The sequence below is a fragment of the Cupressus sempervirens genome, chromosome 1 (genome assembly GCF_028749045.1).
Source record: "Cupressus sempervirens isolate cs-2001-9-10 chromosome 1, ASM2874904v1, whole genome shotgun sequence".
Classification (NCBI taxonomy): Eukaryota; Viridiplantae; Streptophyta; class Pinopsida; order Cupressales; family Cupressaceae; genus Cupressus; species Cupressus sempervirens.
The window spans coordinates 337,551,128-337,574,361 of NC_143118.1; the positions used below are offsets into that span (position 1 = coordinate 337,551,128).

The 23,234-nt window shown below is 36.0% G+C and overlaps 1 protein-coding gene across 2 annotated transcripts in view; it reads left to right on the forward strand.

Annotated features, from left to right (window-relative positions):
* The window catches only part of LOC149577578 (photosynthetic NDH subunit of lumenal location 1, chloroplastic-like), a 199,430-nt gene that overhangs the window by 101,705 nt on the left and 74,491 nt on the right, over positions 1 to 23,234 (forward strand). For both annotated transcript variants that reach the window (XM_089824429.1, XM_089824439.1), the window contains exon 7: positions 22,358 to 22,454. In XM_089824429.1, the coding sequence (XP_089680555.1) occupies positions 22,358 to 22,454 (97 nt within the window). The remainder of the gene's footprint in view (positions 1 to 22,357; positions 22,455 to 23,234) is intronic.

The window sequence follows — 23,234 nt, forward strand, 5'->3', positions numbered from 1 at the left end:
GCATTGGGTCTCGAGGCTATAGGGACTTTTTCTAAAAGTTTATTGTATTTAGCCACGAATTCTCTCATAGGCTCGTGCATTTCTTTTTTAAGTTGTGCCAATTGAATGAGAACAAAATTTTCCATCACTAGGGGTTTTGAAACGGGCTTCAAATGCACAAGTCATGGTATCCCAATTTGTTATGAAGGCATGTGGGAGATGATTAAACCAATCGGTTGTAGCATCAGTGAAGGTCTAAACGAAGAGTCAGACAACGTCATCTTCAGTAAGAACATCTATAGTTCCACATGCTGCTTTGAAGGAACTTAGATGATCTTCAGCTAGGGTTTTGCCGTCTCCATTAAATTTAGGCAGGAAGTCCTTCGCGCCTTTAGGCATATCTCCAAGATTTGGTCCAAGACGGAGAGGTCCATTTTGCTGACCCTAGAAGGCCATATTTGGATTGATGGTATTCAAAGGTTGAATATTTAGGAAGGTAGGAGTTGTAGTACCAGGGATAACAAGAGCTTGTAAAAGGAGGGAAGGTTGTACTAAAGGTGGTGGGGAAGTAGGTCTACTAATAGACTGGATTTTCTTTTTCCTTCTGAGGGTGTGATCAAGTTTGAAATCAATCAAACTCAAAGCTTCAAACTCATCATCAATTAAACCCCTATCCTTGTCTGTCCTTGTGTATCTTCTCTCGGATAGCTTTCTCAATATATATTTTTTTTAATTCAATTTCTTGCTGGTTCTTGGGCTAATCTATTTACCACAGCAGCTTTTTGAACTACTGGAATCCCTCTAAGTCGTTCACCAATTTCTTCTTCCCTCTCTAGGGCTCTAGCAACTTGTAAGTATTGTTGATTGCTTATTCTTTCTCTCCAAGCTACTACATTCAAATCAGATATGATATCTTCCTAGGTGTCATTAAAGCCAAGATTGGGTTGTAGAATGGGAAAAATATCATAATGTGGGAGTACCATGTTGGAGCATGATATCTGTTATTTTATTTTGTGAAATACTAGATCTTCTCTGTTCAACTCCCTAGTAGAGTCGCCAAAAATCTGTTGGTAAACGGATTCATTTTTTTAATAAACTAAACAATTAAAACTCTTTATGACCAATTCTCAAGACAAACATGAGTTTCCAACAGTTGAAGAATTATTACTTCTTTAATTCTTCTCTGAATTTTAGTAAGGTTCAGCTCCCTTATCAGATTTTCAACAAAACACTCTTGAATCTAAATTACTTTTAACCTGAAAGTAATAAGGCATCCCGCCTATTCTTAGATAGGGGAAAATCGGATAAATATGAATGAAATACTACAAACCAAGCATATAACAATGGAAATACACAATTTTTCCATCAGCACACATATTCAAGAAGAGCAATAATGAATCAATTAGATATTCAAAATCTGCACTGTATTTGCATCTAGTAACAAAGGAAAGCTCCACAATTTAGAATTGATTCAAAAATAAGCCAACCACGAATAACTCAAAAAATCATTCCATTTTTGTATGCTACCAACGATTCAAAATACTTGCAGACAATTCAAAGGTAAAATAATAAACTAAAGTCTTCAGTCTTGATATCAATCAAAAACTACCAACCCTTACTACTATTGAGTTTCATGCATAAATAGAGCTATGCCCGAGAATCTCCATTAAAGTGCAATCCTCAGACAGTTTTAAGAAAGTAGTTTGAATAACCAAATCACGGGTACACAGACCCAAAAAAACTAACTACTAAAGTTTATCTCCAAAACATAAAACAATAAACTTTTATAGCTGATCATCCTCTTGCTTCTTAAGTGATTCTTCTTCATCCTCCTCATCCTCTTCATTGATTGGTCCACGTGCCAGTTTCCATCCCCTAAACGCGCTCATGAACTCGAACATGGCAGCTGTATTCAGACTCTTTATGCTCTGGAGCCAATTTTTTCATGTGTCTTTATCTTGTTTCATCTTAGTGACAATGTCAAGGTATTCAGGAAGTTGACGATTACACATGTCTATCATTGCTTCGACTTTGGCTACCTTGGTAAGATCAGAGGTGGTGAGTTCTGCACTGTTTTTGACAAGTTCAAGTGTCCTTCATATTGCTTAATCAACTTCTCAATATCAGGGCCTCCTTCCTTGAACGAGGCAGAATGAGATGAACTAATTGTTTGAAACTCCTTGTTCATGCTCTCCAGGGCAGCTTTGGACTCTTTCTCAAAGGATTGCATGCAAGAGATGGATGAACCATAATTTGACACTCTCCAAGCTATGTTCTTCCACAACACATGAATCAGCTGCACATCAACATGTTGTAATGGATTCTCTTCTAGGAACTTGTTTGAACCATAATCTTCTCCGTCCACCAATTGAGTGATCACGGCTGAGAATCGTTCAACTTCTGCTTTCCAGATCATCGCTTGAAGGTGAGATTCATTAAGCACAACTTCAGCCAGAGTGAAGATTTTGTGTAAATTTCATGAGCTTAGCCACTGGACTTACCACTTGATCAATCCAGTTATAGACAATGATGGTCATAGCCTTTCCCTTTTTTAGATCATCCATCAATTGTTGATTTCCAGGTGCGCGCAGATCAAACGTGCGCCGTGATTGATCATTAGATGCTAAAATTTGTCCTTTCAGTGAACTTATATACTCAACCATTGCACCTATCTCTGCTTTCAGCTTTTTCTTCTAAATTTCATCCTTTTGAGATTGCAAAACAATCTGGTTAGTTGATGCTTCCACCCAATGTTCTTTAGTTTCACGATTGGTCACTCCTAGGTCCATGCGGGTAACTTCAAAGTTACTTAGGTCAAGTTCATCAGTACCTTCCTTGTGATTATATGCAGTTACCTTAGTAATGCTTTTACCTGTTGCGTTATCAAACACAATCCTGATTGTGCTCTTAGTTCTCTTAGGCTTCAGAGTCCTGGTAGTCTATTTGCTCACAATATCATCTACTGGAAAACAAATAGGTACCAAGCTTCGCTTTGTATTCACCGAAGCAACTAACCAATTCGATGTGGAAGCAACAACTTTCTGAGGTTCACTATTTTGGCTGGGGTACTCATAACTTCAATCCTCTGAGGAGATATGCCTACCGTCATCTGAACTCGTTGATGATTGTCAATAAGTTCACCACCTTGTTCTTTGTCAGGTTCACTATCTACTTGGATAGCTTCATTAGACTCTACTTGTGTCGACATTTCAGCTTTTCTTTTGGAGCAGGTTTTGCGTACTAAGGGAATATTAGTACCTTTCACATTGCTAGCTCTTGAAGATCTCCTTCTACCTACAAATTTAAGGGTAGCATTAGAACATTTTGGAACATGCTTGCTCTTTCTCATTTTTAACCAAAAATTTGTTCTTTCAAAAACAACCTTTGTCCTTTCAAGGATGTTATCCTCCTCTTTGGAGTTCCAATTTATGACAACTTGTTTGGAAACTAGGGACTCAACCGCTTGAGTGTCAATGAGATCTAATTTATCTTCTTCAACACCTGAGGTGTCCTCATCCATATTCAGCTGATACAGTTTAATTTGAGAAATGGTAAATTTGGAGGACTCTCTTCCCCATACTTCCAGTTCACTGGTACAATCTTCCCAGAAATCATCAACATTATGTGTAGGCACAAACTTAACATTGGTTCCAAACAAGCTAAGAAATATCCCCTTATTATCAAAATCACACCTAGCATGATAGAAGCCAAAACAAAAATTAACTAAGTCTGAACCTGTGCATATGGCATCTTCCATACTCTTATAGGTTAGTTTGCCTAATTTAAGTGGGAAAATAATATCCGATGCCTCCTCAGTGGAAAACTTATTTACGATAGCAACTAATTGCTGAGACACCTCTGCTAATATAAGATAGTCAAAAGCATATTTGGGGAGTTGCATAGGTTCATCATCAAAGCCTCTTATCCTTAGGTAAGTAAACTTAGGATACTGAATGTATATACTCCCATAGCATTGAACAAGCTTCTGAGATTCATGATAAATTCTACGATGAAGAGAACCTTTCATTTCAAAATATAGCTTTCCAGAGAAAATATCATGGACTTTTCTGAAATTTCCCATGGCTTTGTCGTTGTGCAACATAGGGCAATAATTGTAGACAGTGATACCTTCAATCTAGGGTTCATGGGGTAAGTTTTGCAAATCTTGGGTACTAGCTAACATGTACATCAAATATGAGGACATATAGAAATCTTTCTTTAAGTTCAGAGTCCCCTTGAGCTGATTTCTCAAAGAGCTAGCAATTAACTCAGCCCAATCCAAAAACTGTAACCCTTCCAACACTATCTGAATATAGAAATACGTTCAGTCTTTAAAAATACTCACATCTGGAGAACCACATATCCTATGTAGCAGAACTATTATGTCATGAACTCGTGGGGACATATGATCTTTCTTAAGGGTTTTTGGCAACCTAGAACCACCTTTGTAGAATGACACAATCCAACTTCTTGCAATGGCATTTCTATAGACATCTGGAGTTGCTGAAAATTTCACCAAGGACGATGTAGGGGTCATGTTAGCAAACTCTTTTTCTTCAAGACGAAACAAATTTGACATAGATTCTTTGGTAATACTTAACAACACGCTTCCATCCGTTTCCAAAATGTTATTACTGGGCACATCATACATTTGGATACATTCTTGGATCAATTACGAACAAGGATAGGTAGGTGGAAAAGTTGAGGCCATAATAAAATTACAATCCAGGACTTTACTGGAAAAGGGTTCTGAAAGCCTTTCGCATAGCTTCTTTGTTATTCCCTCTATATTAACCCCCAGGAGATTTGTATTTGATATGATGGGTGACTTGCTATATAGACTATGAGTATTCCCAAACATATGCAAAGTGGACTTCATGACGTAGAATCTCGCCTTTTGAAAATAAAAGAAAACCGTCACTATCCTTTTTATCAAAAGATGAAATGCAATAATGGGTAGTATGAAAGTTACTTGGTGAACATCAACTATGGCAACTATGAAAGATGACTCTTTCTCTCGACTCCTACAGCTAGCGTTTAAATTACCTGATGAAACTTAAGCGTCTCTTTGCAGGAAATAATTCACTTCATATAAATTACAAAACAAGGCATTAATTATGAGACAGACACAATAAACCTTTACATGCCGTGAAAAAGGGGAGATGGGACTATTACAGCTTTTAGCATTAATTACCAAGCAAGAAACCCAAATGATATTTTGCTTTTACATGTGCTGAATCCATAAACCCATATCTCAGCATAATTATTAATGATGTCCTAATCTCAAAATATTAACCATCCGTCACCTTTCTGCAAATGATTAAATTGCACACGAGCGTATCAATTCTGGAATGACGTTCAACTGTAGTGCAACTTCTCCTTGAATTTCGCATCACATCCAGGCAGGGCCCGCCAACAAGTGTTGCGTGAGAATCACAAACTGGTTGAACTAAAGGAACCGCCAAACTATTGAACCAGATACAAGGGGTACAAGAGGTTCAAGAATGCTTTGTACCATTCGAGAGTGGTACAAAGTGGTTCACTATTACTTGAAGAAACTGTGAACCTCTTGAGTTAATAACAACCGTGTACTTGGTGTTGAGATTTCAATGGTCAAACTTGATCAACAATAGGCAAAGAAAGGGAGTAAAGCACTCTTAGGATAAGGTCTCTAAATGAGCTATTGAAAATTGTTTATTGCATCTCAAAAAGACCGACAAGAGGCAGAGCCAATGGTTCAAAAATAGACAATTTAAGGAGTAAATCAGAAAATTATATATTAAAAGAAATGGTGACTCTGAAAAATCCTGAACTAACAGTTGTGTAAAGTCGTTTTTATTTAAGGAATGTTTTATGCCATCATTCATTCCTAGAGAAAACACCAAAGATATCATCGATTGGAGTATGCGAGTCTTGTGACAAAAGACAAAGAGCTTCATATATTCGAGTATTTGTTTCCAAAGGATATGTGATTAAAGTCTAAAGATCATTATCGTGGCATAGTTACTATTCCACTGATAGAAAAGTATGAAGGCGATTGAAGCATCCATGCGCATAACTAGAAATCTTTCATCAGGAGTTTGACACTAAGATATTTACACAAGAAGTCAATTCATATGTTTTGAATTGCAATACTTATTACAACTTTGTGTTGTTGCAGGTTCTTAAGCAGTTGAGGAAGGACAGGGATTGTGGAGCATTGGGCATGTATGGAATACATATTGGAAAGAGAAGTGACAAATATAGATACAAAGCGAATCATCACACCGAAGGGGTGATTGGTTGATTCAGCCTGGATTCCACATCAAAAGAGATTCCATGGAAAAGTCATTCAGTCAAGGAGTTTGTGCAAGAATAAGGTTTAATTGGTATACAAGCAAGGAACAAGAACCTGTGTGAATTTGGAGCATGGGGATTCAAGCTTATTTGCAAACTGTTCAGACTGATTTTTATTTCCACTGGAAATATAAGGCACAAATTCATTAAACGGTTGGTCATGTTCAGTTTTATTTTGGTTGGTTATTTGTTGTCAAAGGGTGCAATGCTTTGAAAGGCACCAGACACCCTTCTAATTCTATAAATATGGAAGCAAAAGACATAATTCAAAGATTTGATATACATATACAATTTCCTAAAGTCTTTACATACTCAAGCTATTATGCACTTTGATATATTATTCTTGCATTAGTAAAAAAATGTATTTTTGAACTAAGCTTCTGAATTTTGGATCATTGAATAAATATTTTTATATGCGATTATTGAATCGAACTATAGTGGATTGAGCAGCAACAATGAGTGTCCTCATTGTATTTCAATTTTTCGCATAACCAGTAAGAAGTAATTATTTTATTTTATTTGCTTACGGCTTTAGAGTTGGAAATATTATAGAGTTTCGTCCATTATAATTTTTAAAAAATTCTATAATTTTTTTTTATGATAGATGAGTGGATGAGATCAATTATAGCATTTTAAAATCGATCATCATAGATATAATGAAATATTTAATTGTTTCTATATCTATGTTTGGTTTGTCTCCAAACCACAGGAGTTAAAATACATTCTAGACTTGTAAAATTGCATCCATATATTTGATCTGTCGCATCTTAATTACTAAATTATTTATAGTTGATGTGCATAGAATTTTATAAAGTTGTACATTTTAAACTTATAATATGGACTGTATCGCCCTTTTAATTTCAACACTGTTCTTTATATTATTCATGATTCAAAATCCATACGCTGGCAATTATTTCATATTTTTCCTTTGAAGAATTAATATATTCATTTGTTGCAATAATCAATAATAATTATTCTTTATTTAAAATGCACTCACTTTTATACAATCATTTACTTTTGTTATTAATTTGTAATTTGCAAGTTTACAGTTTTCAGTAATCTTTGCCATTTGAGAAACTTTCATTGCATTCATATTCAAATCAATCTATTATAATCATCTTGGACTTAAGTGATTTTTTCATGATGGGTATACACCTGTCTTGGCTTTGCAGATCCAGAAGTGCAAAAGACTTGAATTGAATCTATTGGTCTTGTCAAATTGACTATAACTGGTTGGATATCCCAACATCGAGTTGTCAAGGCTTGTAGGATTCCAATCTACAGTTTTGGGAACAGACAAAGTACTCAGACTATCAAATTTGGACGCTATCTTTTGATAGATCCGAGTCAAAGAAAGCAAGTGGAGCCAGTGTTAAACTCATCAGCTCGACTGGAGAAACTAATTTGGTAGCAGATAGATTGTAGTTCTCGTGTACAAACAATTTAGCTGAATATGAATCATTAGTCATTGGATTGCTTCTTACTATCCAGACTGATGCCAAAATCTTGCATGTGTGTGGAGATTCAGACATAGTGGTTGGACAAGTTTGAAAACAATATACATGCCATAATAAAAGATTAGGTCATTATCACAACAAAGTTTCAGACCTAATTGAAAGCTTTGATGCTTTCAACATTAAAAAAATAAGTCGAACAACAATCCTCTAGTAAACTCTCTTGCTCAATCTGCAAGTTCGTTGGAACTGTTGGTTATGGATTGTCTCAAGAAATTCTTAGTTGAACTAACTTCGATGCCATCCTCGATTTTCTAACAAGCTTGAGGATCTTTGAAGCACAAGTGATCAACAAAGGAGAACAACAACAATCTTAGTTTGAGATTGATGAAATAATGAATCTAAGCATGAACGACGTTCCTAAGGGAATGAAGAACTAGAAAGAATTGTTTATGCAAACAGGGTAAGTGCCCTCAAGTACCAAACCATTGAAGGAGGGGAATGCAAAAACTTAAACTTGGGAGCAAAAGAAAATGTCAAGAATGTTTTAATTCGGAAGGTTTGTACTCCTATAGATAGAGAAGAAATCTTGAAGCTTTTGAAGGAATTATCAGAAGTGATTGCGTGGGGTATGAAGATTTAAAGACATATGACACTTCCCTAATTACATAATTAATTCCACTGAAGCTAGACAACAAGCTATTCCGACAAAGGCAGAGATAGATAAATCCACTATTAGAACCATTGATATACCAGAAAGTGCAGAAGTTGTTATCAGCAAGAATCATCTTTCTCGTTCGACACTTAACATGGGTCGACCACTAGTTTGTGTCAGAAAGAAGAACAAAGAGATAAGGTTGTGCATGCATTTCGAAATCTTGAAGAGTTTCAGAGGACAACTATCTAGTGCCATCGCTGGGTGAAGTGATGCAAGTTGTTAACGGTTTTGAAATGATGTCATTTTTAAATGGCTATTCTGGATATAACAAGGTGATGGTAGAAGAAGATAGAGTAAAAACTGCATTGACAACCAAGTGGGGCATGCTTTCTTATAAGAGAGAATGCCTTTTGGTTTGATCAATGTTAGAGTTTGATTTTTAGTGAGCCATGGATTATGCTTTCAAAGACATGGCAAGGAAATACATCATTATATAGATGGAATCTCACAGTACTTTCATGACACAAAGAAGACCACGTTTGTAATTTGAGCAAAATGTTTGAAAGATGTAGAGATTTTCAGATATTTTCAGTATGCTTTTTTGGATCCTTTCTTGCAAGTTCATTTATAGTAATTATTGTATAATTTGTAGAATATATTGAAATGATTTAGATTCTCTTGAATTGTTATAGAAATCAGTTTATTTAGTTATTTCAGTTTTGAAAACTAATTCAGTTACCTTCACATGAAATGGATTGTAAAGTGTAAAATATGTTTACTTTGGTAATATGGTTATGTGTATTACTTTTCCTAATTGTTTTACATTCTTTTGGTTATTTGTTCAAGTTACAAATTTCAGAATTAAGTATCTATTTTCAGTCTAGTATTTTGATATGTTACATATGGTATCAGAGCGTTGGGTTCAACACTGAACCTCGGGCACATCACCTAGAAAACTAGTAAAAACTGAGATGTTCTTTAGATTTAAATGTAACAAAATGTATACATGAAAGTTTCCTTGCAAGAAGGTGTGGCATACCATATTTCCATACTTGATTAAGAACATGCCAAACTATGATTATTCCTATTGTTCCATGCCTCGACATGATGAAACTTTAAAACAAGCTCTGCAACGAATGAGGAAGGAAAGGGTCAGATGGACTCCTGCCAAGAAGGCAACTTATAGAAACAAACTTATCCAAGCTTGGAACGGCTGCTAGGCTAACCCGTTATGCACTTCCATAGAACTTGGATGGTGCAAGTTATGTATAAAACTGAAATTGAACAGGAACCCCAAAATAAACATTCGGAATGATTGAATCTATAATCTGAATGTAGCACCCTCAGAGGAGGGAAATTTTGTAAATAAAAGCTGTTACAAATGTAGCTGAGAGTTTTTGTTGAATAAATAAAGTAGTCGCAATCTTGTCTAATCTTGTGTTTTTCCTTCTTCTCTTCTTAGAAAAAATGTATATAAATATATCTGTATAAACTGGAAGAATTGACTTAAGAATTTGCATTTACTTTCAGGCCGAAATAATTAAGAAACATGAACAACAATGGGAATGTCACAGACCATAAAATGACTAATGAGAATAATCAGCTCCCTCCTATGGATCTGCTACTTCAGGTTTTGCCAGACACACAAACGAAGTCAGAAAATATGGAGAAAAGAATGAACAATTTGGCAGTCCAGATTGGGCAAATTCAAGAGTAAATGCAATCCTCGCTCCCTCCCAGGACAAACCTTGAAAGTTCTTTACATACCGAGAGAAACACTCAAGCCTCACCTATCCAAACTGAGAAACAGAAGAAACTTAAAATAGTTAGTGACTTATCCGTAGATATTAAAAAGATCAAACCTTCCAAATTCTCTAGTTCTAAATCTAGAGAGGATGCAAAAGCTTGGTTGACAGAAATAAAACAATATTTTGAGATTAGGAATTTCTTGGAAACCTCATAGGCAGTTTGGAGAATATACCATTTTTCAGGGGAAGCTGCTACTTGGTGGGTAAACACCAAAGTTGAATTGAATATTAAGACAACTGAGATTACCTGGGAAAAGCTCGTGGTCATCTTTAAGAACTGTTGGTTACCCCAAACCTTCTACGACCAAAAGTTGTTGGACTTCCAGAACCTTAAGCAAGGGGATATGTCTGTACACAAATATTGGCGAAAAATCACCCTTCTGTTGAGGTACATACCTCCATATCAGCAAGATAGGAATCTGAAGATGAGAAAATTTATCAATTAGAGAAGCTGTTGATGTTCTCACTCCTTGAACCATGGAAGAAGCCCTAGAAAAGGTTGTTTGACAAGAAAATCAAATAAAAAGAGACGATTCCATTCAATATAATAAAAGGAAAACAAGTCGGAATTTAGAAAGGACAAATTCTGGATCCCACAAGAAACAATTCATGGTGACCCCAATACAAATAAGAATGACAAAGGCAATGAAAGGAAAGGACCACCAACAAGATGCTATAATTGTGGTGGGGATCCCTATGCCAATAAATGTCCTAGTAAGGCAAACACCAACCAACCACCTTGGCCACCACTACCACCATAGTAGAATGTCTACCAACAAAGGATACATGCAACACTAGACAACTGGCAAGAAAAACAACTAGGCCTAATCGAAACTCCGGGTAAGATCAATGGAAGCCCTATTTCTATATTAATTGATACCGGAGCCTTAGAATGTTTTATATCTCCAAAATTGTTACGTAGATTTCCAAAGAGGTCTAGTTACATGGAAAAACCATGGACGGTCGAGTATGCAAACTAGTCAAAGGCTAAGGTAGAGCAGTGTCTGTTTGAGGCATGGGTTGACTTTCCAAAATTCTCTATAGAATTAAACCTGTATGTAGCACCTCTTGGGTCCTATGACATCATCATAGGCATTAATTGGCTTAGTGAGCACAAGGCCAAGGTTGACTATCTTACCAAGATTGAAAAATGTTTGGATGATCAAGGCAATCCTATGAGTATTAAGGGAGTTCTGCACGAAAACAAATCGCATTAGATATCCGCCATGCAACTCAAGAGATGAGGAAGGAAAGGATGCAAGATTTTTGTAGTTAAAATTGAAGATGTAGGAGGAAATAGAAATAGCTTGGAGGATGGAGAAATAAGGGATAAATCAGAAGGATCGTTTGTAGACTAATATCCATATCTAGTGAATTTTGGGATGTGGTTGTAGAAGAACTTCTCAGACTACCTCCATCTAGAGCTTTTGATTTTACAATAGATTTAGTACCTGGGGAAAAACCTATATACCGAGCTCCTTATTAGATGACCACCACTGAATTGATGGAACTAAAATTGCAATTGCAGGATATGTTAGATAATAAACTTAGTTGACCCAGTGTTTCACCTTAGGGAGCCTCGATATTGTTCGTCAGGAAGAAGCATAAGACTATGAGACTGTGTATAGACTATAGGATTCTCAATAAGGTCACCATCAAGAATCGGTAGCCACTTCCTAGAATTAACGATATGTTTGATCAAATGAAAGTTGCTACAGTATTCTCAAAAATTGACTTTAAGATCGGGATACCATCAACTCCGCATCAAGGATATAGATATCCACAATACTACATTCAGAACTAGATATGGGCATTATGAGTTTATGGTATTACCCTTCGGGATAACTAATGCCCCAGTAGCCTTCATGAACCTGAGGAATAGTATTTTTCAAGACTGTTTGGATAAGTTTGTATTGGTCTTTATAGATGATATTCTGATCTACTAAAGAAATGAAAAAGAACATCAAGAACATGTAAATAAAATTCTACAAAGGTTGAGAGAACATAAGCTATACGGAAAGTTGTCTAAATGTGCCTTTTATCAAAAGGAAATCCAATATCTAGGAGACATTATATCAGCTTAAGGGATAGTTGTAGATCCTTCAAAAATCAAGGCAATCAAGGAATGGTCCATACCTAGGAATCCAACAGAAATCAACAGCTTCATGGGGTTAGCAGGATTCTATAGGAAGTTTGCTAGATATTTTTCCAAGATAGCTTACCTGATCACTTCACTACAGAAGAAGGGGAAGAAATTTATTTGGATCGAGAAATGTTAGACAACCTTTGAGAACTTGAAGGAGAAGTTAACTACTGCACCTATACTTAGAGTACCAGACCTCCAAAAGGAATTTATGGTTGTAATCGATGCATCCAGGGAAGGGATTAGGAGGTGTACTAAAGCAAGAGGATCAAGTTGTTGCATATGAGTTGAGGAAGCTGAAGAACTATGAACAAAACTATGCTCTTGGACTTGGTAGATTCGCTTTTTCTGCTTTCACCATCTCCAAGGTCCACCACTTGTATTTTGGGACTACTTGGTAGGAGTAGTGCGACATTCACAGATGGGACCAGAGTGCTATAGGGTGAGAGGGCTACCATAATTGCGCTGTCCCTCAATTCCTTTGCCTTCTTCTTAGCCTCCATTTCAGTTCCGATCACTAGTACTAAACCATCCTGACAAGTTTTATCAAGGGGGATATTCTTGTCAGGAGGTTGGTCACATCCATTGGCCAATTGAGCAAGCCCTTGAGTGATAGACAAGATTGTGCCTGAGCCACCACTTTGGGAAGAGGAGGCTGTAGCTACATTCAAAAATGTTTGGGCGGTCGTACCTTTGCTCCTGCTTCGCCGTGCCATGGTCTACTCGACCCATTTTCCAGTTCTCTTGTAGATTCTAGCCATCATCATATCTAGGTCTTCCACAACTTTGTAAGGTTCTGAACTTATTGGAGTACTCCTTTCCTTAGCCAAGTAAGTGTTGCTATACATGTTCTGACCGTCATCTTCCACTCCTTCTAAATTAATGTTAATCTTATACATTTTTAGTTGGTCGACTGTTAGTCTGGCAAAGGCTTGATCACAACTCTCAAACTTGTCTTTGCAGTTGGTCCAATAGTCCTCAATGGTAGTGATGTGCTTTATCACGTTCCCTATTTGCAAGACATCTCTGGCATACCCATTCGGGTCAAACATGGGCCTTAGGACTTCATACATGTCCAGCTTATATTTCTTCTCGAACACTTTCATCATGTTTTTTGGCGTCAGACCAAGTGTCGCAGCTGAAGGCTCCGACTTTCATGGGGAATTCATATCCTTTCTTCTTCAAACTCCCGCTCAGTATATTCACTTGTAAGGCTTGTCTTATGATCTCAATCAACACGATCATGTCGCTTGGACACCTTGGTAGCTTTAAGGGGAATTCGTCAAATGCTACAAGACACAAATACGAAAATGATGAGAATTGAATGAAGAAACATCCAAATTGACTAATGGCAACCATGGCTTCTAGGCTAAATCTCCTTTCCAGGCATCCTAGTAGCTCCTTGCAAATCCTCATTGTAAATGCATCATTCACCTTAACATAATCTGATTAACTATTCTGTAACTGTAGACATGGATAGAATTCATAAGATTTAACATCATTAGGGAAAGTTTCTAATCTTGGGAGGCCAGGTCATAATTGCAATGAGGCCAACATGTAAATCAAGAAGGAAGACATATAGAATGTATTATAGAACTTGGTTGCTCGGAGAGCATTGGACAGAATTTCACTTACCTCTTGAGCCTAGTCAATGTATTGGGTATCTGAGCAAATTACTTGAACTAAAAAGAAATACTGCTCAACGAAATTCAAAGCCTCTACCTCGCCTTTCAACCTATGCAATAGGTCCAAAATATCAATGATTTCTGGCTTAAGGTTTCTCCCGAACAAGGTTTTGGGAACTTTACTCTTATCACTCCGCAGTTTTTGGAACCATGTCCTCATGATTTCTTTCCTCCAAATCATCTTTTTAGCTGAGAATTCTAAGACGGCTCCACTAAAGTCTAAATCGGAGAACTCCTCTTGCTCTGGCACCCGAAGGCAGTTCACCATTGTTTGCCTATCTATTGAGATTAGCATTGTATCATCAGGTAGCACAATTTCTCTGGTTTCTGGGTTGTAGTGATGAATGCATTCATAAATCAACTCTGGGGCTTGGACCGCGACCGGGACACCAACTGCCTCAACTAAACCGCATCCTTAGAGCTTCTCAATGATGGGATGAATTCGTTCAGCTCTCAACCTTTTTTGGAAGTTTGCCATATCAAAGAAGCGAAGAGAAGTATCTGTGAAGTTTTGCAATGCGGACTTGATCCCAGTTAACCCATCAAAACCCGTGAACTTGGTTGCCATGAGTTCGTGAACGAGATTTTGAATTGAGAAAGTGAATGAGACAAAGAATGCAACAGTCACAGGTTTTTCAAAAGTTATATGTATGGATAGAAAGAAACATCAAAGAAAAGTAGTAACTTATTCAACTGCTTATCTATCTATATATGAGAGCCTCAATTCATCCGTTGATCTTCAGAATTCATGCCGCACGAATGAATTTAAGGAAATACCCGTTGGATAGTAAATGCAAGAGTTCAACGGACATCTAGAGGTCTTTTCACCATTCCATTGAACTCAATGGTAACTTTCTATATTTCCACTACCTACTTTTCCGTTTTCCTTTAAGTTTCAGAAAGTTACCATTAGGCTACCCTGTTGAGGAAAATCCGCTAGATGAGATCCTTGCTATTTTTCTTCATCTTTAATGATTCTATCCATTCTTATATCATCCTGACATGCTCCGCATCCAATACGGGGATTGGATTTAATTGTTAACTTGATTTCCTTGAAAAATCGAAAAACTATCTTCATGGGTTGAGAACTCGCTGAGGAGAAGACGTTTTCCATTTTTTTGCCGCTGCTTCCTTCTAAATCAAATCTTCAATAACAACATTTCTGGAACCTGGGAATGCTTGGCTGAGGTGTGAGGACCTATTTAAGAGTCATAAAACATTTTGTTTTTCGCCTCAAGCTGTCTTGCGGAAAACGGTCTTCATGGGTTGAAAACCCGCCGAGGAGAAGACAACTTTAGATTTTCTGCCGAGGCTTAAATATTTGAGTATCAGCGAATCCGAACAATGCTTGGAGATCTTAACTTAGATTCAAATGTTTTTTTAGCTTAGAACCCTTCGCCTTTGCATGTTTCTAATACATACATGTCTTTAAGTTGTTATTACGGAAAATCACCTTCATGGGTATGAAATCTGCGGAGGAGATGTTTTTCAAATTTCTACCAATGCTTGTTTATTGAAGAGTGGCATGCCATGAGCAAATATGAGACATGATTGATCATCAAATGAGAAAATTCGATCTCTATTGGACTAGGTACTAACTTACCTGACTTGTACACGATAAAATAAACACCCACCTGACAAGAGGAAAATAGAAGGTAAAAAGGGAAAATCTGATAGAGATCACCTAACCTTAGGGGCTTAGACCTAGACTCAAATACGATCAAGGGCTGCAATCACTTTTCCTACTAAACAATACTCACTTTTGCCAACTAGTTAGAAAACAAAAAGTGGGGCAATAGAAAGGAAGTCCCATTGCCTGTTGATGGACAAATCCTCAAGCATTATTTTTGACCTTAGGTTTCTTTCCAAAAGCCTATCCTTCTACATAATTTCCCTTTTGTTCTTGTTTTGGTTTCCTTTTTGGGTGTGTTTCGCTCGCCTTTAGTTTTGAGAGGATTTTGGTGTCCCCTGTTCTTTCTTTTGTTCTATCGCTTCCCTTTCCCTATGGGAATTTTGGCTTTCCGTAGTTTAGGTTGTTTTTGCTTCATTAGTTTAGGTTTTTTCCCCCCTAAATTAGTATTCTAAGGTGGTTTTGGGTTATGTGCCTTTTCTTTTGGTTTTGGTTTTGGCTTTCACCAAGTGTCTTGAAGGTTTGGGTGTCTTCATTTGCGAAAGGGCATTACATGACTTGATAACTTCATCTAAAGATTGGGTTGGACTTATCAGCAACAACCTAAATGAACAAATGACAAATTTGGAGTAGATGAAGAAATTTTATATGAGCTCCTATGTCATCTATATGCTACCTCAAATGAAGAAGTATGATGGACTAAGATGTAAAGGGTCGATTGGTAGTGGGACTCAACATTTGAAAGGTCATGAATGCTACCCACAATTGCATCTGCATTCCAAGGATGACTATGTTAGAGTTAATGATGTCTTTTCCACGTGTATTGTCAAGACCCTACAAAAGAGGATGCACATGAGATTGTTGATTAGAGCAATGAAGTTGGTAGAAGATTATGGAGCTTGGTTTATTCAATTTCCTACCTTTCATCCATCCAAGTTCAAGGGTTTTCTTTGGGGCCATGCAAGCTTCTTAGGTCCGTTGTTCTTTCTTTTGTTCTATCGCTTCACTTTCCCTATGGGAATTTTAGCTTTCCGTAGTTTAGGTTGTTTTTGCTTTGTTAGTTTAGGTTTTTTCCCCACTAAATTAGTATTCTAAGGTGGTTTTGGGTTATGTGCCTTTTCTTTTGGTTTTGGCTTTCAGCAAGTGGCTTGAAGGTTTGGGTGTCTTCATTTGTGAAAGGGCATTGCATGACTTGATAACTTCATCTAAAGATTGGGTTGGACTTATCAGCAACAACCTAAATGAACAAATGATAAATTTGGAGTAGATGAAATTTTATATGAGCTCCTATGCCATCTGTATGCTAGCTCAAATGAAGAAGTATGATGGATTGAGATGTAAAGGGTCGATTGGTAGTGGAACTCAACAATTGAAAGTTCATGAATGCTACCCAAAATTGCATCTGCATTCCAAGGATGACTATGTTAGAGTTAATGATGTCTTTTCCTTGTGTATCGTCAAGACCCTAAAAAAGAGGATGCACATGAGATTGTCAATTGGAGCAATGAAGTCGGTAGAAGATTATGGAGCCTGGTTCATTCAATTTCCTACCTTTTCATCCATCCAAGTTCAAGAGTTTTCTTTCGGGCCATGCAAGCTTCTTAGGTACCCGATGGATAAGTTGGTCTTGTTGGAGCTTACTCGACAACTTACAGTTTATGACAAGATTCATAAGGGGAAGAAATTGGGATTGTATTTCCCAATTTACACAGAAGAAGGAAAAAGTGAGATATGTCCATTCTAAAGGTACAAGAGAGATCATCAGAGGGACTCCACTTCTTCCATATGCCACTTTATTCGAAAAGATTTGATTTTAATCCCTACAACACAATCAAATCAGTAGTAGGATCAAAATACCAACATCAAGTGCACCTCGAGGATTTTTGGGCAAGTGCCACAAATGAGAATGGAATTAGAAAGAGCACGTATATAGGATTTCCTCTGAATCAGATAATGCAGCATATTCCAAGTACTTGATCAGGCCAAGGAAGACTCAATTGTTGTGCAAAAAGGATTCAATTCAGAAAGGGTGGTTTATCAATGTGAATGGAAAAGGAAGGAGGTCACAAAATTTAACATATTGTTTAAGCTAATCTTGGATTTTACAAAGTGGTGGATTGATCATAAACTCAACAAACTAGTTGTGCTTGAGAATGGATTCACATATTGATTGATGGGTCATCAACCACTTAGAGATGAACGGCCAAGGAAAATATCCAAAGAAAGTATTGAAGAAAGAAAACTCCATCAGGAAGTGCAAAAGACAAGAAAGGGTCACCAAGAAGTCCTCTTTTAATTATATGGAATAGACTCATCAACCTTATAGCCCATTGAGTTTTAATGCCCATCTTTGTAGCTCTATATAAAAAATTGTTGTTTAAGACTATACTTGTAACCCTCTATCCTTCACAATTTTTTGAATAAGATGAGTGTAACCATTCTTGACATACTAACATTTGTTTCAATGAAGTCAATAGATCAATATTTCTTTGCACCGTTAGGAAAATTGTTACAAACCTTGTGACACCTGATATTACCTACTCTTTTCCTTGAGTATAATCTCTCATCAAATTATGGACCCAAGATGATTTTAGATAAATGATTATGCTTTTTGCATCATCTGCAGCCGGTCTAACCACATCATGTTTGTCTATGTGCTCCAAAACGAGATCAAAATGATGTGTTACACAAGGTTTCCAAAAGTGACTTATGTTTATCTTGGAGCAATCTCCCAACTGCCACGTATGTTGTTGCATTATTAGTTATGATTCGTACCACATTCACTATGCCCACCTCCTTCACAACTTCATCCAACATTAGACACAATATGTATGTATTTTTTGTTTTGCTAGGGGCATCAACTGATTTAAATGACAAATCACCTCACCATTTTAAGCTGCCAAAAAATTGACAATAATGTAGCTTTTGCCATTCCTCTACTCATTTGAAAGAATAGAGTAGTAATTTTTCGTTGAATTTTTTTAGTTCTTCGACAATTAACCTTGCCCTTTTAGTTGCTTTCATGAGTAACCTACGAGTACAATTGGAATTACAAAGCCTAGTTTTTTCAGCACAAATTGTTTAAATTCAACATAAATTACTATCAATTAATGAACAAAAATTTATTCTAAAATTCAACGTTAATTATTATAATTTTTAATTAGTCGAAGCTAACTAACCTCACACACAAATCTTTACAATGTGTCTTAAACCTTTATCTGCAATTGTTAATGCATTACTTAGTTCTCCGAATAAGGACTACTTCCCACATTGAAAGGAATGTTGTTAAAGTACCAAAACTCAACACATACCATATCTACGTGTTTATGCATCTCCCTATTCCACCTTGTATCTTCTAAGGATTGTAGTTCTCTAGCTGTGGTTTTTATAGATTTATCCAGACCCTATTCACCAAATAAATAATAAATAACTTTGAAATACTTCTGAATGTGTGAAATTGCTCTTCTCTAAAGACCTCACTGATTCAATTGAATGCAAACATTAACTCCATTGATAAATTTGTGTGGGTCCTCCTAGACCATCTAGGGTAGATAAGTCTCACTAATGAAATGCTCTCCTCATATTTTCTTTCCTGAGGCTGCAACTCTGAGACTTTCAATTCTCGCATAGTAATTCAATCTGAGTGACTTCAATTAATAAATTAATTAAAGTGAATTAAGTATTTAACTACCTTTTCATTTTAATTTCCTTCTTGACCCAATTTAGCTTACAGGAATTAAATAGGCTAGTTTCTCCCTTCAATTAGTCTATGAGAAGGGACATTACAAGCTCAAGAATAAATATGCCAAAGTGATGGGGGAAAAGGGTCAATTAAGATTTGTAAAGATCATTATTTTTACATTTTTTGTAGCTCAAAGGTTCTACAAAATACCTTGAAAGGGGGGCAATGTGTCTCCACTTTCTTGGAAGGTTTTACCCCATGAAAGAAGACTGCCTAGAAAAAATGCACATCAATCAATTTGTGATAATTTTTTTGTTCCCATCACCTAACATGGTTCCTTGTGAAATTTTTGGAAAAAGTACTTGGATTTGAGCTGCAATGGTTAGACCCCAACCTAGATGGATGGTTTGCTACTTGAGCTCAATAAACCGTCTACTTTATGCCCATAGGTAGGTAGTCTTGTTTCCTATGTATTGTGATGTCTTAATGTTTATTCCTTTGCACATAATATGCTTGCTTAATTGTTTTGTCTTGGTTAGGTTTGGTTCAGGTTTGACTTTGATGACCATAGATAAGACATTGGACGCTTGTTCCCCTAGAGATGTTGAAGTTCTCCTATGGCCAAGTTTGCTTCATGGTAACCAAAAAGAGCCACTATTAGTACTAATACTGGAACCCCTATAAAGAAATTCTTTTCAAATTCAATATTCTTATCATGTTGCCAATTCTTGCTAAATTTTCTCTCTCATCAAGTTGCATGATATTTTTGTCTTGGTCTAGTTTCCTCTCGTAGGTTGTTTGAGGTTATGCCATGCCAAGTGCAAGACAGAGAAACTTTTGACCATTTTGGGGCTCAAGCATAAAAATGGAGTCAAAGATGTCAAGACTTTGAATCTGAAATCATCAAGGAAGTATTCAGAGATAAGTCTTAGAAGAGTGCACTTTCTAGGTGGGGCAAGTTCAAGGAAACCATTCGAAGTCTTTAGGGCTGTCAATGATAAGATAAAACAATGTCTATAAGTGGAAAATCATTAATTGAACTCTCCAAACTCCAAATTATATGTGACAATTTGGCACAATTTAATATTGGTGCAATCAATCCAAAAATGTGCTTGAAAACAGAAGCCACATATAAAGGGAAATAAGTAAAAGGTGTCACACTTTTTACATAGCATCACAATTAGAAAATTGAAACCCAACTAGCAATGAGGTTACAAATTCATGATTAGAAAGTATAAGTTTAAAACATTGAAGGTTACATTTTTAAACATGGCAATGACATCTCTAAGTTGCGACTTGATCTAACAATGATTTAATGAACCTGCAAAAGGAAATGAAGGCAGAGTATAATTCACATTTTTCTAGTGGCAGTGCCACTCTAAATTTGTAAATCATTTTCTGATATCTTAACAAAATCATGCTTAGTGAGTTTTTTAGTTAAAATACAGCAGAAGGATGTGATTTTCATATGGCAATGCCATCAAAAAATTGTGATGAATGAATAAGCCAACTAAGTACCAAAATTAAATGCCAATCGTCAATATTTAAAGCAAACAGTAAACCATTGATGACACCCCAGTGAAGTCAATAGCTATGTCTAGATATAAAATTAGATTCAAAGAAAATGAAACCTAATTTTAGGCTATATTGTAGTGTTTATTGCCTCTTTCAAAAGGACAAGGTTAGGTTACTTTAAATCTTATTATTATATTATTTTTTGATCCCTACAAACTTCCTCTAGAGGGTTATAAGTATGTCTGATTGTAGAGGGCCAACCAATTATATAGAGATTGCCATTCAAAGGTTCAAGTCAAGCTGTGTTCATGTGCAGTGAAGGATAGTGGAGCCAAAGCTTGTGTGAGGGAAACCATCCAATTGTTATTGTTAAACATTCTTTGTAATCTTGCGAGTTAAATTGAATTTGAGTAGCCTTGTTAATCTTTGCATTCAGAACTATTATGTGTTAAAGTAATTACTTCATGTATTGCTGTAGAAATGTAATTTTTGGAAACATGCAATGTTTTTCCATTTAATCATTTCCTATTGATGTAGAATATTCATCTTTGATTTAGCCAATAATTTTCATTCTTTGATGTTATCCATTTAAAAGTTTACTTACGATATAATGTTGGTATTTTCTTTAACTAGGAGGTTGTGCATGTTTGTGAGTGAAGTGTCTAACCTTTCCAAAAAACATCTTGTTGCAACCTAGATTGTTGATTGTTTGGTGCTACATCTGAGACAAAAATTGTCATTTAGGTATTTACGTTTTATGCAAAACGCCTATTGAAATATTTGGTATTGTGCATATTTGTAAAGTTCGTTAGTTTTGGTTTAGTCAGATGTGAAGAATTTTTCTACCCTACATGCTTTTCATCGTGCTGTTCTCAAAGGACAAATTAAAACACTAAATCTCAATGAGCTTACCCTTACAATTTGAATAACAGTTCTACCATACATGATGTTTTGTTTCTATTGTCTCGCAAGAGTCAAGTCAATATGCTAACAATACGACAAGCATAAAAATACACATATTCAATTGTTCATACATCTAGGATTTTAAAGGCATAGAAAACGACATAACAAATGTTTGTTTATATATATTTTGGTTTTGGTATACTTCATTTTCTGTATGTTGTAATCATTCTGGTAGTTCTCAATCCTTAAGCTATATCTTCCTTTTAAAGTTGATTTCCAACTTTGGTTTAGCATTGTTGTACTCCTTTTTCATATTTTATATGCATAAATTTTCTATTCTATGGGTAGTATTTCTGGTTTCCGTCCTTGCAAATTAATAAATTACTCTTTTTGCAGTTTAACAGACTACTATGAACCAAAATATTTCCATGCATGATTTTCAATAAGTGAATGGTTTGATATGACTTCACATGATTATGAATCAATAAAGCTTGCATCTTAGCTTTTAGGGAAGTTCTGTTTTGTGGTACATGTAGTGATTGACATCAATCGTATGGCCTGCAGTATGTAATTGATGGGAAAAGCTATTACAATTATGATTATTTGGTTTATTCTAGAGTCTACTCTCGTCGTGCTCTTGTGACACTTGCTATCAACAATGGTATGTAAAAACCTTTTTTAATGTAACTCTTTTGTGAAATAATGTTTACATGTTCACTTCACCTTTAAATTGGAGGGATTTTCTTTTCTTGTAAGCTGTCTTCTCTAAAGTTACGTAATTTAGTGCTACAATGGAAAATTGAGCTTTAAACTGAATTCTTCATTTACTTTGTTATTCATATCTTTTTAGAAGGGTGATGACTTGCATACACATTTAAAGGTTTGTCATATGACAAACCTTGTAAATCTCTTTGGCTTTTCTGTAAGTATGTCGCTGTGAATTCAGTGCCTAATGTATGAAAATAACCCAAAAAAGGGCATTAGAAACAGCATTGTCACCAGACTCAACAAAAATGTCTCATAAGCTTGAAGTTGTAAACCAAGGGACATGAACTGTAGTTGAGAATTATGAAGAAATGTCATTAATTCATATTACGACAGACTTTTTCATACCATATGTCCCATTTTGCTTAAAATTGTGTTGTTCCCTAAAAATGCATCTCAGATTTATTCCACTTAGTTGAGAATTGATAATGCCTGTTACTTGAATGGATCATACGGATAGTAAACAACTCATAATTTTGATATTCAATAGGTTATAAGATTCTTAATCATGTAATTGAATAGATAAATGGTTCTGATCAGGCTCTGTGTGAAAGTGAAGGGCGAGTTGTATGATCAACATAAAGAAGTATTCACAAACATTCAAGAGCTAATATGTGAAACACAAATGAGGTGGAATTCCCCAAGGAATACCAGATCACATTAGATTAATAACAAA